General features: G+C 43.1%; 1 protein-coding gene across 4 annotated transcripts in view; it reads left to right on the top strand.

The window, feature by feature from the left end:
* dlc1 (DLC1 Rho GTPase activating protein) overlaps positions 1-15797 on the top strand; it is a 527354-nt gene that overhangs the window by 276939 nt on the left and 234618 nt on the right. For all 4 annotated transcript variants that reach the window (XM_068034855.1, XM_068034845.1, XM_068034837.1 and 1 more), the window contains one exon: positions 6536-6569. In XM_068034855.1, the coding sequence (XP_067890956.1) occupies positions 6536-6569 (34 nt within the window). The remainder of the gene's footprint in view (positions 1-6535; positions 6570-15797) is intronic.

Genomic DNA, 15797 nt, shown 5'->3' on the forward strand with positions numbered 1-15797 from the left:
GACACCAGATGGGTCATTTAGCCTTCATGTTGGATTTTTAGCCTGGAGAAATGCAGAGAGATCAAAAGCACATTGCAGCATGTGACCAGGCATTTCCTTTGATACCAGAGGGTTAGCTTGTTTACTGGTATTAGACTTCCATGCTGGGAACCTGAGGGCAATGTAAAAGTATTGTCTATCTTATTGATCCAGCTGCAGCTTGGCTGCAGAAACTAATGACTACAAGATCACAAGATACTTATAGACGAGGAAGGCCACTCAGCTCATTTTAATTCATCCATACCAAGAGATCCTATATTCTCCTCCCCCAAATTGGATGGCCACTTGAAGGAAATAGTCTTGCAGGGCTTCAGGGATTGATTGGGGGAGTGGGACTGACTGACGAGCTCTCTGGAGAGCCAGCATGGAATCAATAGGCTGAATGGTCTCCTGTGCCGTAAATGATTCCATTACAGTATTGTTACGATCGGGTGCAGAGGGGTCACAAGGCTCCCCTCTTACCCTTCCTCTTGTTTGACCACAACAGGTTTTATTCCTTTTTAAACAATGGTTGTGCTTACCACTTCAGTGAGTGTTTTACCTTTTACCTTTGTTGTGATTGTAAAGACAGCTTTTCTTGCATTTAAACAAGAGGTGAATTTATTGTACTTAAGAAAACTAAACCCGATCTATATAAAATAATAAAATTACACTACACTTTCACTCACATGTGCACATGAGAATCATACAAACAAATAGAGTACAGAGTGATAAGAAATAGTTTGGTTTGGATTACAATCCAGAGCAAGTAAAAATTAATACACAGTCTGTGGGATTGGGTGATTCCATTGTCTTCCAGCTGAAGTTGTGATCCTGAAGTTCTGGGTTGATAGTTGTTCTTGGAGACAGTTGAGCAGAGGGTGTCCTTCCCGGGGTCTTTGTCTTGGATCTTGCAGCCAGCAACTAGGTTTACATAAATGATTTGGAGGAAAGTATAGGTGGTCTGATTAGCAAGTTTGCAGATGACACTAAGATTGGTAGAGTAGCAGATAGTGAAGGGGACTGTCAGAGAATACAGCAGAATATAGATAGATTGGAGAGTTGGGCAGAGAAATGGCAGATGGAGTTCAATCAGGGCAAATGCGAGGTGATGCATTTTGGAAGATCCAATTCAAGAGTGAACTATACAATAAATGGAAAAGTCCTGGGGAAAATTGATGTACAGAGAGATTTGGGTGTTCAGGTCCATTGTTCCCTGAAGGTGGCAACGCAGGTCAATAGAGTGGTCAAGAAGGCATACGGCATGCTTTCCTTCATCGGACGGGGTATTGAGTACAAGAGTTGGCATGTCATGTTACAGTTGTATAAGACTTTGGTTCGGCCACATTTGGAATACTGCGTGCAGTTCTGGTCGCCACATTACCAAAAGGATGTAGATGCTTTGGAGAGGGTGCAGAGGAGGTTCACCAGGATGTTGCCTGGTATGGAGGGTGCTAGCTATGAAGAGAGGTTGAGTAGATTAGGATTATTTTCATTAGAAAGACGGAGGTTGAGGGGGGACCTGATTGATGTGTACAAAATCATGAGAGGTATAGACAGGGTGGATAGCAAGAAGCTTTTTCCCAGAGTGGGGGATTCAATTACTAGGGGTCACGAGTTCAAAGTGAGAGGGGAAAAGTTTAGGGGGGATATGCGTGGAAAGTTCTTTACGCAGAGGGTGGTGGGTGCCTGGAACGCGTTGCCAGCGGAGGTGGTAGACGCGGGCATGATAGCGTCTTTTAAGATGTATCTAGACAGATACATGAATGGGCAGGAAGCAAAGAGATACAGACCCTTGGAAAATAGGCGACATGTTTAGATAGAGGATCTGGATTGGCGCAGGCTTGGAGGGCCGAAGGGCCTGTTCCTGTGCTGTAATTTTCTTTGTTCTTTGTTCACATGCCCCATGTGAGGTCTTCTGGAGAACGTGAGAAAGACACACCCCTTCTGGCTTCTGCCCAGATTAAGTCTCTGGCTTATCTGATGTGTGTAACAAAACCCCAGTTTTACACAGTCTGGAGAGGGGGTCACATGGTTCTCTCAATCCCCTTTGTTTTTAATGAGTCCAAAGTCTAAAACCCAAAACCACATTCAGGGAGTATTGTCATTGTTTATCACCTGGAGGGACATTTCCACTCCTGAATACCTCAAGATGACTTTGAATGTCTTGCTAATGAAAACAATCTCAGATAGTTCAATCAATAGGGCAAGCCATTGTGTTGGGTAAAGGCTAATCAGACATACATCTCCCTTTGATGCCTTAGAATATGAAAGGTGCTCAAATGCAAATGGTGTTGGCCATTTCTAGCTGTGGCAAAGTCTTCGTAAAGGTTAAATGTAATATTCCAGCTTTCCTTTTTTAAGTTTAATATAGGTTTCCAATCCATGAATTAAAAAATCCTCCTTTGGCATAGCAGGTTTTCTTGACAGTATCTAATTGTTTCTTAAATGATTCCATTGTTTTTGCCTTCAATACTGTTTCTGGAAATCTATTGCACACAGTAATCACTCTTGCCTGATACCTGTCATGACATCACCTTTTACTAGTTTGCACTTGTTTCTGCTGCACCTACTTCCATAGATTAATTCCAAATAATATTCCAGATTAACATATACTTCTATAAGACCACTTATCAGACAACTTCTTCCAAACTGGTATTCGCGCCATACGTGCCAGACAATGACAATGAATTTATCTCCTATGCCTCGTGCCCTCTCCAAGCTCATCTTGTCCATGGATTCTAGTTATGCCTGCCTTTTTGTGGGGTATGTGGAAATTTCTTGTTCCAGTCTTACTCAGGCCCCCTCCCCCAACTCTTTTTCTTGTACATTGATGACTGCATCTATGCCATTTCTGGCTCTCGCCCTGAACTGGAAACTTTCATCAACTTTGCTTCCAATTTCTACCCTTCTCTCACCTTTACATGGTCCATCTCTGGCTCTTCCCTTCCCTTCCTCGATTTCCCTGTATGCATTTCTGTGGATTGGACATCAACTAATATACATTGTTGACTCACTGACTCCCACAGCTACCTCAACTACAATTCCTCACACCCTGCTTCCTATAAGGACTCGATTCTCGATTCCATTCTCCCAGTTTCTCTGTCTCCACCGCATCTGTTCTGATCTGTACTTTCCATACCAATGCCCCTAATATGTCTTACTTTTTCCTCAACCGAGGATTCCCCCCTCCCTCAACCCACAGTGTTGTTAACAGGACCCACAACCATGTCTAAGCCAATTCCCACACTTCTGTTCTCACAACTCCCCTCCCTCCCAGAACCGCAATAGGGTTCTCCTTGTCCTCACTATCCACCACCCCCCCCCCCCCCAGCCACCGTATTCAACAGATCATCCTCGGCCAACTCCATCACCTCCAGCGTGATGCCACCATCAAACACACCTTTCCCTTCCCTCCTCTTTCAACATTCCAAAGGGACCGTTCGCTCCACGACACCCTGGTCCACTCCTTAATCAGCCCAAGCACCCCAACCCCCTCCCATGGCACCTTTCCATGCAAGAGCATGAGATGCAACACCTGCCCTTTTACGTCCTTTCTCCTCACTGTCCAAGAGCCCAAACACTCCTTCCAGGTGAAACAGCGATTTACATGTACCTCTTTCAAATTAGTATACTGAATTCGTTGCTCACAGTGCCGTCTGCTCCACATTGTGGAGACCAAACGCAGATTAGTGACTGCTTTGCACAATACCTCTGTTCAGTTTGCAAGCATGCCTTCGAGCTTCCATTGGCCATCCATTTTAATTCTCCACCTTGCTTTCACGCTGACATCTCTCTACCTGGCCTTCTGCAGTGTTTCAATGAAGCTGAATATAAGCTTGACGAACAGCACTTTATCTTTCAATTAGCCACTTTACAGCCTTCTGGACTCAACATTGAGTTCTACAATTTTAGACAGTAATCTCTGCCCTCATTTTGTTTCCTTTTCTTTGCACGTTTCGGCCTTAATCTTGTTTTGCTTTCTGACTGCAGCTGTTCGTTATTCTGCCATTCACACCTCCTCTGGACACATCTTTTGCCTCTTGTCCCATTATTACTCTCTTTGGCTCTTCCCCACCAACTCTTTTGTCATTTAGTATCTCTCGTCTTCTGGCTATCACAGACCTTCCCTTTTATTCTTTTTCCACCCTCCCCATTTGACCTACTTAAAACCTATTACATTTCTAACTTTTCCCAGTTCTGATGAAAGGTTATCAACCTGAAACATTAACTCAGTTTCTCTCTCCGCAGATGCTACCAGACCTGATGAGTATTTCCAACATTTTCTATTTTTATTTCCCTTCTTGGTTCTTATGTTAGCCGACATTATTAACGGTTCCCTCTCTTCAAGTTCTGTCCCTCTCTCCTTCAAATCTACTGTCATCATCTCTCTCCTCAAAAAAGCTAACCATTGACTCCGCTGTCCTTGCAAACTACCACCCCTCTCCAACTTCCCTTTCCTCTTCAAAGTCCTTGAAAATGTTGTTGCCTCCAAAATTCATGCCTATCTTTCCCACAACTCCACGTTTGAATCACTCCACTCAGGTTACCACTCCTGCCATAGTACCAAAACAGCTCTTAACAAAGTCACAAATGACATCCTATGTGACTGGTACAAAGGCAAACTATCCCACCTCATCCTTCTCAACTTGTTTGCAACCATTCAACACCGTTGACTGCACCATCCTCCTCCGACACCTCTCCAGCGTCGTCCAAGTGGATGGGACTGCACAGGCCTGGTTCCATTCTTATCTATCAAATCATAGCCAGACAATGACCATCAATGGCTCTGGTATCCCCACAAGGATCTATCCTTGGCCCCTCCTATTTCTCATCTACATGCTGCCCCTCAGCAACATCATTTGAAAACACGTCAGTTTCCACGAGTATGCTGATGGCTCACAGCGCTACCTCGCCACCACCTCTTTCAACCCCTCTACTTTCTCTAGATTGCCAGATTGCTTATCTGACATCCAATACTGGATGAGTAGAAATTTCCTCCAATTAAATATTGGGAAGACTGAAGCCATTGTCTACCAACCTACAAAATACTTAAAGGGATAGGCAGGGTAGATGCAGCTAAGATGTTTCCCCTGGTTGGGGGGTCTAGAACCATGGGACACAATTTCAAAATAAGGGAGAAGCCACTTAGGACAGAGATGAGGAGAAATTCTTTGCTCAGAGGGTTGTGAATCTTTGGAATTCTCTACTCCAAAGGGCTGTGGAAGCTCAGTCATTGAGTATGTTTAAAGCAGAGATTAACAGATTTCTAAAGACCAATGACATAAAGGGATATGGGGATAATGTGGGAAAAAGGCATTGAAGTGGATGATCAGCCATGATCATATTGAATGGCAGAGCAGGCTCGATGGGCTGAATGGCCTCCTCCTGCTCCTATGTTCCTATGTTCATTGTCTTTGGTCCCCACCACAAACTCTGCTCCCTCGGCACCGATTCCCTCCCTCTCCCTAGAAACTAAGGCTGAGCCAGGCTGTTCACAACCTCTGTGTCATATTTCACCCCGCGATGAGCTTTCAACCAAATATCCACCTCATCGCTAAGCCTATCTCCATAACATCCCCAGTCTCCTCCCCTGTCTCAGCTCATCCATGCCTTTGTTACCTCCAGAATTGACTAATCTAGCACAATGCCGACTGGCCTCACACATTCTACCTCCGTAAATTTTAGGTCATCCAAAACTCTGCTACCTATGTCCTAACTTGTACAAATGCTGCTCACCCATCACCCTTGTGCTCGCTGATCTACACTGGGTCCCGGTTAAACAATGCCTCAATTTTAAAATTATCATCCTGGTTTTCAAATCTCTCCATAGCCTCGCCCTTCCCTATCTCTGTAATCTCCTCCAGCCCCACAACTCTCCCAGACATCTACGATCCTCTAATTCCGGCCTCTTGAGCTTCGCCAATTTTAGTCGCTCTGCCATTGGTGGCCATGCCTTCAGTTGCCTAGCCCCTAAGTTCTGGAATACTCTCTTTGCACCTCTCTGCCTCTCCACCTCACTTTCCTCCTTTAAGACACTCCTTGACCATGCTTTTGATTATCTGCCCTAATGCCATCATATGTGGCTTGGTATCAAATTTTATTTTATTATGACTCTGTGAAGCACCTTGAGAAGTTTTATTACGTTAAAGGCGCAACAAGTTGTTGTTGCATCACTGCTTCCCTTTAAATGTTGCAGCAAGTGAAATTTCCTTTAAATTTCTTCACCTGTACTGAAATCCCACTTTCCTCCCAATGGTAAGGTCAAGTGATACTTGGAGTTCACTTTGCATACTTAATGAACCTTAAAATCGAAAGTTGTGGCTAAATAGTATGCCTAATTTGGTTGGGTGCAAACTATGCATTGTTCCACTCTCCAGCCTCCAGAGTGCAAATTCCACCCCAATAATGTATAGTGTTTTACGCGGAGTCTGAAGATTAGCTTACCATGTCGTAAAAAATCAACTGTAGTAGTTTATAATGTTATTTATTGCTTTATTTTAATATATTTTTGTAGGCAATGCCGATGATATCAGAAAAGGGGAAGGCTGGTGAGTAGACTTGTATATTACTATCGAACCTGTGATATTCCGTCAAATCTTTCACTGTTCAGTCTTCAGTTGGTAAATAGCAAATTTGAAACCTTGTGTGTTTTTTGTGGGATGTATGACATTTAACTGGATTTTTGTCAGACGTTTCAGTTTATTTCATAACCTCTCAGGGAAACTCCAGAATGTATGCACACTATCACATCTGTGGGTGTGGGAAGTTTATATCTGTTGGCTATAAATGGTTGTGTCTCTGTGTGAATAGAGTTGGCTCACTTCACTATGCAGGCACATTTTTCATCCATTCTGTAGAAGTGGCTAACCTTTCAAATTAACATGTGTGGGGTGTTTTTACTTGGTCAAGGATTCCAAGCCTGGACTTCAAAGAATGTATTTTAGGTCCTTTATTCTCCACATGCAAATCTTTGATGCTCAAAGACATGTTCTTGGGTGCAGAGTTTAGTGAAGATTTACATTCTGATAGAGCTTTCTTAATTCATCAGTCACCGTGCCAGATTGCTGTGTGGGAAAGGATGTTGTTTTGTTTTGGAGGAACAAATGCCTCATTGCTCGGATGTCAGCGTATAAATACCAAAATCTGTATATTTTTGCATTTTTTATGCTGCTGTTCTTCTGCTTTCTTTTCATTGAAAATTTCCATGCACACTGACTGTTCTCATCACAAACTGCCTCCTTGACTTTATTTCCTAATGATTGTAGTTTACATGCATGAAGAGTTTTTCTTGTTGCTGGGCTTTGGTTATTTGATGGGAAAAGTACACACTCAAGTTTCATTAGTCTTAAAAAAGTAAGATTCCCAATACAGAAGTGAAATACTGCAGATGCTGGAATTGGGAATATTTCAGATTCCCGATATATTGGAATATTTCCTGTAAAAACAGGACAACCTGTTTTGAAACCTTCAGCAGCAGTTCTCCAGGTAACATAGTGATTTAAACTCTTTGCCCATTTGGTACTAAACCATTCTAGATTTGCACCCAGCTTAAGCAGAGAATTTATCAAAAGTGTGATAGTGCTTCTTCAAACTTTAAAGGAATAAAGGTATGAGATTTGGCCATGTGTGGAACCAGAGAAAACAAGAACATAAACAAAGCAACAAAACGTGAATTTTTCCTCCCTCTGTGCAGTTCCATTCATTTTAACTCACTCTGGAGTTTCTGTAGAGAACCTATTATAGTAGTATCCATTACAAACTCCCTAATCCTATCCCTAGGACCTGCACTCAGATCAAACCTAGTCTCTTCTGACTTCTGGCTCTCAGATCGGAATTGTAATGATTTTGAGCGTGCTCAAGTCAGTTCCTAGTGGGGCCCAAAGTAAAAAACTGCTTCTAATTCAGCATGCTATCTCACTCAGTTGCAAGAAATAAAAAAAAGTGCCACACTGATGTAAAAAAATTTGGTGAACCAAAGAAAAAGCACTCGGTGCTCTTCAATGCTTGGGACTGCGGCACATTGTTGGGGCATAGTAGAGGGAGTATTGCTGGGCATCTAACCATGTTGTGTTGACATTGTACTGCTTAAAGCTAGTACTGAATGTCAGCAATGGGAAGTGTTCCCTTTCCTAGAATCTCAAATTAGTGCTACATTTTTAATTAGAATCATAGAGCAACTATTAAAAATTTTCTGCAGAATTATGAACTAATTCAGACAGAAATATTGACCAACAGGTAGCTTTGTAAGAAAGCACAAACAGTGGAAATCCTGTGTCTAATAGTTAGGGAAAATGCTTCATATATCTTTTCACTTTTTTAAGTTGGACACTTGCTTTTATTGAGCCCAATTATAAACTAGCCTGCCCAAAATATTAGGAATTATGAACATTTTTTGGACAAAATGTTCTGGAGAGTTTAGAAACAGCAATTTCAAGGTGCTCTGTAATAGTTTTGTCTTCAGTTTTATTATATGGAACAGTATGCACTCGTCAAAAAAGCATTCATCTCACTAAGGGAAAAATATTTCAGTGCAAATTGCAAAAGACATTCTGTACAGACTGTGTTTCATCAGTTAATAATCTGTTTAGGATCATTCCCTCCCCTGCCATTTCTTTCCATTTAATCAGTTGGTGGGAAGTTCAGGACACAAAGCGATGACAAAAATAACTTTATCCTTTTGCTTTCAGTTGAATAAACAAGAATAGCAAAACATCTCCTGGTTCCTTAATTAGCTCAAAACTGATTAAGAACTGAAAGACTCCCATTGGCAACTGACTGAATGAATGTGTGTCTGTGGTAATATTTTGGATTTTCATTTCTTGTTGAGTTTTATCTTCCTATGCATTCTACTTCATGTTTACTTGTATAGAAATCACTTTATTGAATTCTCTATTCAGGATAATGAATTAGTTCTTTAATAGTGCACATTCACATTCCAATTCCTGATCTTGGATGTACCACTGTAACGATGTAGAGATCTAGAGATCATGGGAAGAGAGCAGCTGATTATAATTATACGATTATTGTGTGAATTGAGCCCTGGCTAATTTTCCCATAGCTCTGCACTAACTTGAGAGTGTCACTCAAAGGTTATAAGGACGACTGCTGTGGAAAATTGAATTGTCACACTGGTGCAGATTGAGGAGTGCTCCTCTGAGGATGTGGTCACACCACATTGTTGAGGTTAATTCCTAAAATTTTGGAAAGCAACTAGTTTAACTTGTGCTGTATCTAATTTGAGAGTGTTTGATGCAAGGTGTCAGCCTCTGTTCAGTGTTAGCACTTGTGCCTTTGTGTCAGAAGGTTCTGGATTCAAGTCCCACTCCAGAGACTTCAGTACAAAATCTTTACTGACACTTCAGTCTAGGACTGAAGGAGTGCTGCACTGTTGGAGATGCGGTCTTTCATTAAAGCGCAATCCTGTCTGCCCTCTCAACTGGACGTAAAAGATTCCAAGGCAATTTTTGAAGAAGAGCAGCAGAGTTCTCCCTGCTGTCCTGCCCAATATTTATCCCTCGACCAGCATCACGAAAAGAAATTATCTGGTTATTAATTCATTGCTGTTTGTGGGAGCTTGCTGTGCATGAAATAGCTGCTACATTACTACAGTGACTATATTTCAAAAATACTTCATCAGCTGTAAAGTACTTTTGGGCATCCTGATGTTGTGAAAGGTGCTACATAAATGCAAGGCATTCTTGAAAGTGGTAGAGAAAATACAAAAGTGTCCCATTCTCCAAAGCTGGCACTTCCCATCTTGAGTAGCAACAATTAAAATTAAATAAGTCATTTGATCTGTATTTTTCATGTAAGTGACATAAAAAATTGAAGATCCTACCTTCCACTGCTGAGATGGGTTTGATCTCTGTCTTGGAGGTGAAAAGGCAGTGTTTTAACACAAAACATCATTGAATCACATCAATACTCAGAGGCAGTACTTCAACAGTAAAATTATAGCTTAAAATTAGTTATTACAAGAGAATCACATGCCTGATTCAGATTAAACCCTCATGCCATTTCATTATATGATGACATAAATCCTGTTATAGAAATAGGATTTTAAAAAAGTCAAAGGTTGTAAAAAAGATGAAAAACCTGCATTTATATAGCACTTTTGACAACCACCAATTGTTTCACAACCTCACTCATAAAGCACTGGGGTGTCAGCCTTGTTTTTTGTGCTCAAGTCCTGCACTGGAACTTGAACAGTTCCTACAGATTGGAGGGTAGCTACTGTAACCCCACTATTTAAAAAGGAAGGTAGAGAGAAAACAGGGAATTATAGAACAGTCAGCCTGATGTCAGGGAAAACTCTGGAGTCCATTATCAAAGATTTTATATCGGAGCACTTGGAGAACAGTAGTAGAACGGACAGAGTCAGCATGGATTTACGAAAGGGAAATCATGCTTGGCAAATCTACTAGAATTCTTTGAGGATGTAACTAGTAGAGTTGATGAGGGGAAACCAGTGGATGTGGTTTATTTAGACTTTCAGAAGGCTTTCGACAAAGTCCCACATAAGAGATTAGCATGTAAAGTTAACGCACATGGGACTGGGGTAGTGTATTGCGATGGATAGAAAATTGGTTGGCAGACAGGAAACAAAGAGTAGGGATAAATGGGTCTTTTTCCGAATGGCAGGCAGTGACTAGTGGGGTACCGCAGGGATCGGTGCTAGGACCCCAGCTATTCACAATATATATTAATGATTTAGATGAGGGAACTAAATGTAATATTTCCAAATTTGCAGATGACACAAAACTGGATGGGAGGGTGAGTTGTGAGGAGGATGCAGAGAGCCTTCAGGGTGATTTGGACAAATTGAGTGAGTGGGCTAATGCATGGCAGATACAGTATAGTGTGGATAAATGTGAGGTTATACACTTTGGTCGCAAAAACAGGAAGACAGTCTATTATCTGAACAGCTATAAACTGAGAGAGGGGAATATGCAACGAGACCTGGGTGTTCTCGTACACCAGTCGCTGACGGTAAGCATGCAGGTCCAACAGGCAGTAAAAAAGGCAAATGGTATGTTGGCCTTCATAACAAGAGGGTTCGAGTACAGGAGCAGGGATGTCTTGCTGCAATTATATAGGGCCTTGGTGAGGCCACACCTGGAATATTGTGTGCAGTTTTGGTCTCCTTATCTGAGGAAGGATGTTCTTGCTATAGAGGGAGTGCAGCGAAGGTTTACCAGACTGATTCCTGGGATGGCAGGACTGACGTATGAGGAGAGATTGAGTCGGTTAGGATTATATTCGCTGGAGCTCAGAAGAGTGTGGGGGGGATCTCATAGAAACCTATAAAATTCTAGCAGGACTTGACAGGGTAGATGCAGGAAGGATGTTCCCGATGGTGGGGGAGTCCAGAACCAGGGGTCATAGTCTAAGGATACTGGGTAAACCATTCAGGACTGAGTTGAGGAGAAATTTCTTCACCCAGAGAGTGGTGAGCCTGTGGAATTCGCTACCACAGAAAGCAGTTGAGGCCAAAATATTGCATGTTTTCAAGAAAGAGTTAGATATAGCTCTTGGGGCGAAAGGGATCAAAGGATAAGGGGCGAAAGTGGGAACAGGTTACTGAGTTGGATAATCAGCCGTGATCATGGTGAATGACGGAGCAGGCTCGAAGGGCCGAATGGCCTACTCCTGCTCCTATTTTCTATGTTTCTATGTTTCTCTGTACCTAGAATCTTGTAATTCAGAGACAAGAGTGCTACCAACTGAGCACAGCTAACACACCCTTTGGAGACATTTTACCTTTAGCTGCACTGCTACGGCAGGCATGAAGCAACATCGCATTTATTTTAACACATGCAATCTTTTACAATGTAAAACAATCATGCCACATAATGTTTAATAAAATTCTGCACCTCTTTGAACATCTTTTTTTTTTAAATGTACAGTAGATGAATTAACCACTAGCACAGCTGTAGCAACATGGACAAATAAAGTTCTATATTTCATAAATCACTGAGAGAAATTGAAGCATCAAAAAAAAGCTCCTAAGGTGCTTCACCAATAGGTGCAATGCAAATGGACAGTGATCCTTGAAGGATGAAATTAGGAAGGTTAATGAAAATCTTGGCCTAAGTAGGAGTTTTAAAAGGTGCAGACATGGAGATTTACAGAGGGGGTTTCAAAGAGTAATACTGAGGTGACTAAAGTCTCCAATAGTGGGGCAAAGGAGAAAGTGTGCACAGTGGACTTAAGACAGACAACAGAGTATTTGGGAAGGCATATAGGACTGAGGGAAATTGCAGAAAACAGTGGACAATTTATGAACAACAATTTAGCAGCTATATGTATAATACTTAAATTGAATGAGTTCCATTGCCCATCACTAGCATTTGGTATCAAACCTGTCTGATTGGCAGCACTCGCCTCAGAAGGTCAGTAGGTCATGTTCAAGTCCCACTCCAGAGACTTTAGCAAGTAATCCAGGCTAATACTTCAGTGCAGTCGTGAGGAACTGCTGCACTGCCAAAGTTTTTCTTTTAAAAAGTAATATTCAGTTCTTGGGATGTGAGTGTTGCTGGCATGCCCAGCATTCAATACCCATCCCAAGGTGCCATTGAGAAGTGTCAGTATACTCCCACAATGCTGTTGGATAGGGAGTCAATAGGTAGGTTCCAGGATTGAGCCAGCAACTATATAGGAAAAACTTAATATGTCCACATCACGTTGGTGTGTGACTTGGAGATGATGGTTACAAACTATAGTGGTATGCAAACCTGCTGCTCCTGATTAGCCCACAATTCCTAATGGATGTCTAGTTTTGAGTTGCTATATCTGTTAATCTATCCCACTTAGCACAGTGGTGGGGTGTCCTCAGTGTGAAGCCAGGGCTTGGCATCCATGAGGATTGCGTGGTGATCTTGCCTATCAGTGTTGTCGTGGACAGATGCATCTGTGACAGATTGGTGGGGACAGGCCCAAGTAGATTATTTCCTCATGCTGTTTTTCACACCTGTCCTTGGGGACACAGTCAGTCGTGGTGTTACTGAGCTACTCTTGGAGATAGACATTGAAGTTCCCCACTCAAAGCACATTCTGTGCTAGCACAGAATATAAGAAATAGGAGTAGACCATACAGCCACTCTAGCTTGCCCCACTGATCTTCTGCCTCAACTCCACTTTCCCACTCATTCCCCTTATCCCTTCATTCCCTGAGAGACCAAAAATCTGTCTATCCCGGACTTAAATATATTTAATGACTGAGCATCCCATACCCTCTGGGGTAGAGAATTCCAAAGATTCACAACCCTCCCAGTGAAGAAGTTTCTCTTCATCTCAGTCCTAAACAATCAACCTCTCATCCTGAGACTGTGGCCCCCTGTTCTAGATTCCCCAGCCAGGGGAAATAACCTCAGTGTCTACCCTATCCAGCCCCTTCAGAATCTTTGTATGTTTCAATGAGATCACCTCTCATTCTTCTAAACTCCAGAGAATATTGACCCAATTTACTTAGTCTCTCATCATAGGACAGCCCTCTCATCCCAGGAACCAACCTACTGAACCTTACCCTCGGTGGTTTCTCCAAATAGTGTTCAACATGGAGGAGTACTAATTCATCAGAAGGTGGTAATCAACAGGAGATTTATTTGTCCATGTTTCACCAGAAGCCCAGCTGAGGGAGTTCAGATAGAAAGAGGCTATTCTGACATTGGACAGAGTAGCCAGGATGAACTTCAGCACATGCAACTTTCTGGATAGCAGGAGGCCAGCTGAGCACACCGGTGGGTATCAAGGGGAAGAAGGCACTACCAAAGACATTGGGTCTACCGCCCAAGAATCAGCTACCTGCAAATGACAGGGCGTCAGTGCCGTAGGAGTCTGTGCTGATCCAGGTAGATGATCTCGGACCTGTGTGCTCTGATCCACAATGCCCTGAGGCCTCACGTCCCCCTTGGCAGTCCTCGACCTTCAGCCATCAAGGTCACCATCACCTTGAATTTCTATGCAACCTGGTCATTCAGTAAGGCGGCACAGTGGCGCAGTGGTTAGCACCGCAGCCTCACAGCTCCAGTGACCTGCGTTCAGTTCTGGGTACTGCCTGTGCGGAGTTTGCAAGTTCTTCCTGTAACCGCGTGGGTTTCCGCCAGGTGCTCCGGTTTCCTCCCACAGCCAAAGACTTGTGGGTTGATATGTAAATTGGCCATTGTAAATTACCCCTAGTGTAGGTAGGTGGTAGGAGAATTGTGGGGATGTAGTAGGGAATATGGGATTAATGTAGGATTAGTATAAATGGGTGGTTGTTGGTCGGCACAGACTCGGTGAGCCAAAGGGCCTGTTTTAGTGCTGTATCTCTAAATAAATAAATTCCAGGGATCAGCTGTGGACCCAGGTAGCATCCTGCAGTCGGATGCCATATTCAGGAAGGTGGGGTAATACATCCATTTTGACACAGATGGGCCTGCACAGTTTCCGAGGGCATTGGGTTCAGCCTCCATTACTGGATTCCTCAGCACAGGGTATCATCAATTGCACCCATGTGGCCATCAAGGCTCTCAATGACCAGCCAGTGAGATCTATCAACAGGAAGGGCTTCCATTCCCTCAATATCGAACTGGTGTCCAAGCAAAGCAAGACCTTCTGCGTTGTGTGCGCTTGTTTTTCTGGCAGCTGCCATGACTCCTTCATCCTCCAGCAGTCCAATCTGTCTCAGTACTTCACTTCATCCCCTGAAGTGCATGGCTGGCTCCAAGGGGAAGAGATGGCTACTGACCCCTCTGTGGGAGCCTCAGACAGAGGCACAGAGATGGAACAACCAATGCCATCTGCTAAGCAGGCCAACCATTGAGCAAGCTATTGGGCTTCAGAAGAAGCAATTCCGATGCCTGGATCGGTCAAGTGGTGCCCTCCATAGAAAGGTTAGTTCGAACCATAGAAAAGTTACAGCACAGAAGGGGACCTTTCAGCCCATACCTTTCTGCAAGGATCTTGGACATTATGGTGGTCTGCTGCACTTTCCATAACATGGCTGTCCCGAGAGGTGTGGATCTTAAGGACATTGAGGCCCTGGAAGGAGACAGTTCACCAGGGGAGGAGCAAGAGGTAACAGAGGAGGGAGAAGAGGGAGATAACACAAAGCAGTTCCCCTGGTGCATGACGAGGTATCTGTCTCCTGCCATTCTCTGGGAAGAGGACCTCATTCCTCTCCCTCATAGCCTCCAACATTAGATCCAAATCAGCATCAATGAAGTGAGGGTCTGCCCTGCCCTTAGTGCCAGGCTTCCTGCTCCCCTATTACATCTCACTTCCCTCAGGTGCTGTGGAAGGCAGGTCTCTTCCTCAGGACAACCAGTGGCCTCCATGATGGCAGCTGTAAGAGTTTACATGAGCCCCACACTTGATCTGACCCACCACCATTTTCAATCCCACAGGCTCTAATTAAAAGGGCTCACCCATTTGAAAATTGCAACCTGAATCAGTTTTCCACAAGAGGTGGGTTTCTGCCCAAAGCTCGACCCGGTTCCTGTTTCCCACCTCCATAACGAAAATCCAACCTATGGGCTTCATTTTTATTTTGTGAAAAATAGAACATTTGTGTATATTTGATCATTCAATGCACAAAACAATTGATTTAAAGAACCAATGCCTCAACATGCCAACAGTATTTACAGTCAGGCTGGAAGTAAAGAACCAAAGCAACATTATTACTTCAAAAAAGCATTTGGAGTATTTTGCTGTGGGGGTAAACTGTCCCTTTATAGATTTTAATGACTACAACACCAAAAATAAGAAATCTAAATGACAGGACATTTCCATTTCAC

This window comes from Heterodontus francisci, chromosome 1, assembly GCF_036365525.1.
Source record: "Heterodontus francisci isolate sHetFra1 chromosome 1, sHetFra1.hap1, whole genome shotgun sequence".
Taxonomy (NCBI): domain Eukaryota; kingdom Metazoa; phylum Chordata; class Chondrichthyes; order Heterodontiformes; family Heterodontidae; genus Heterodontus; species Heterodontus francisci.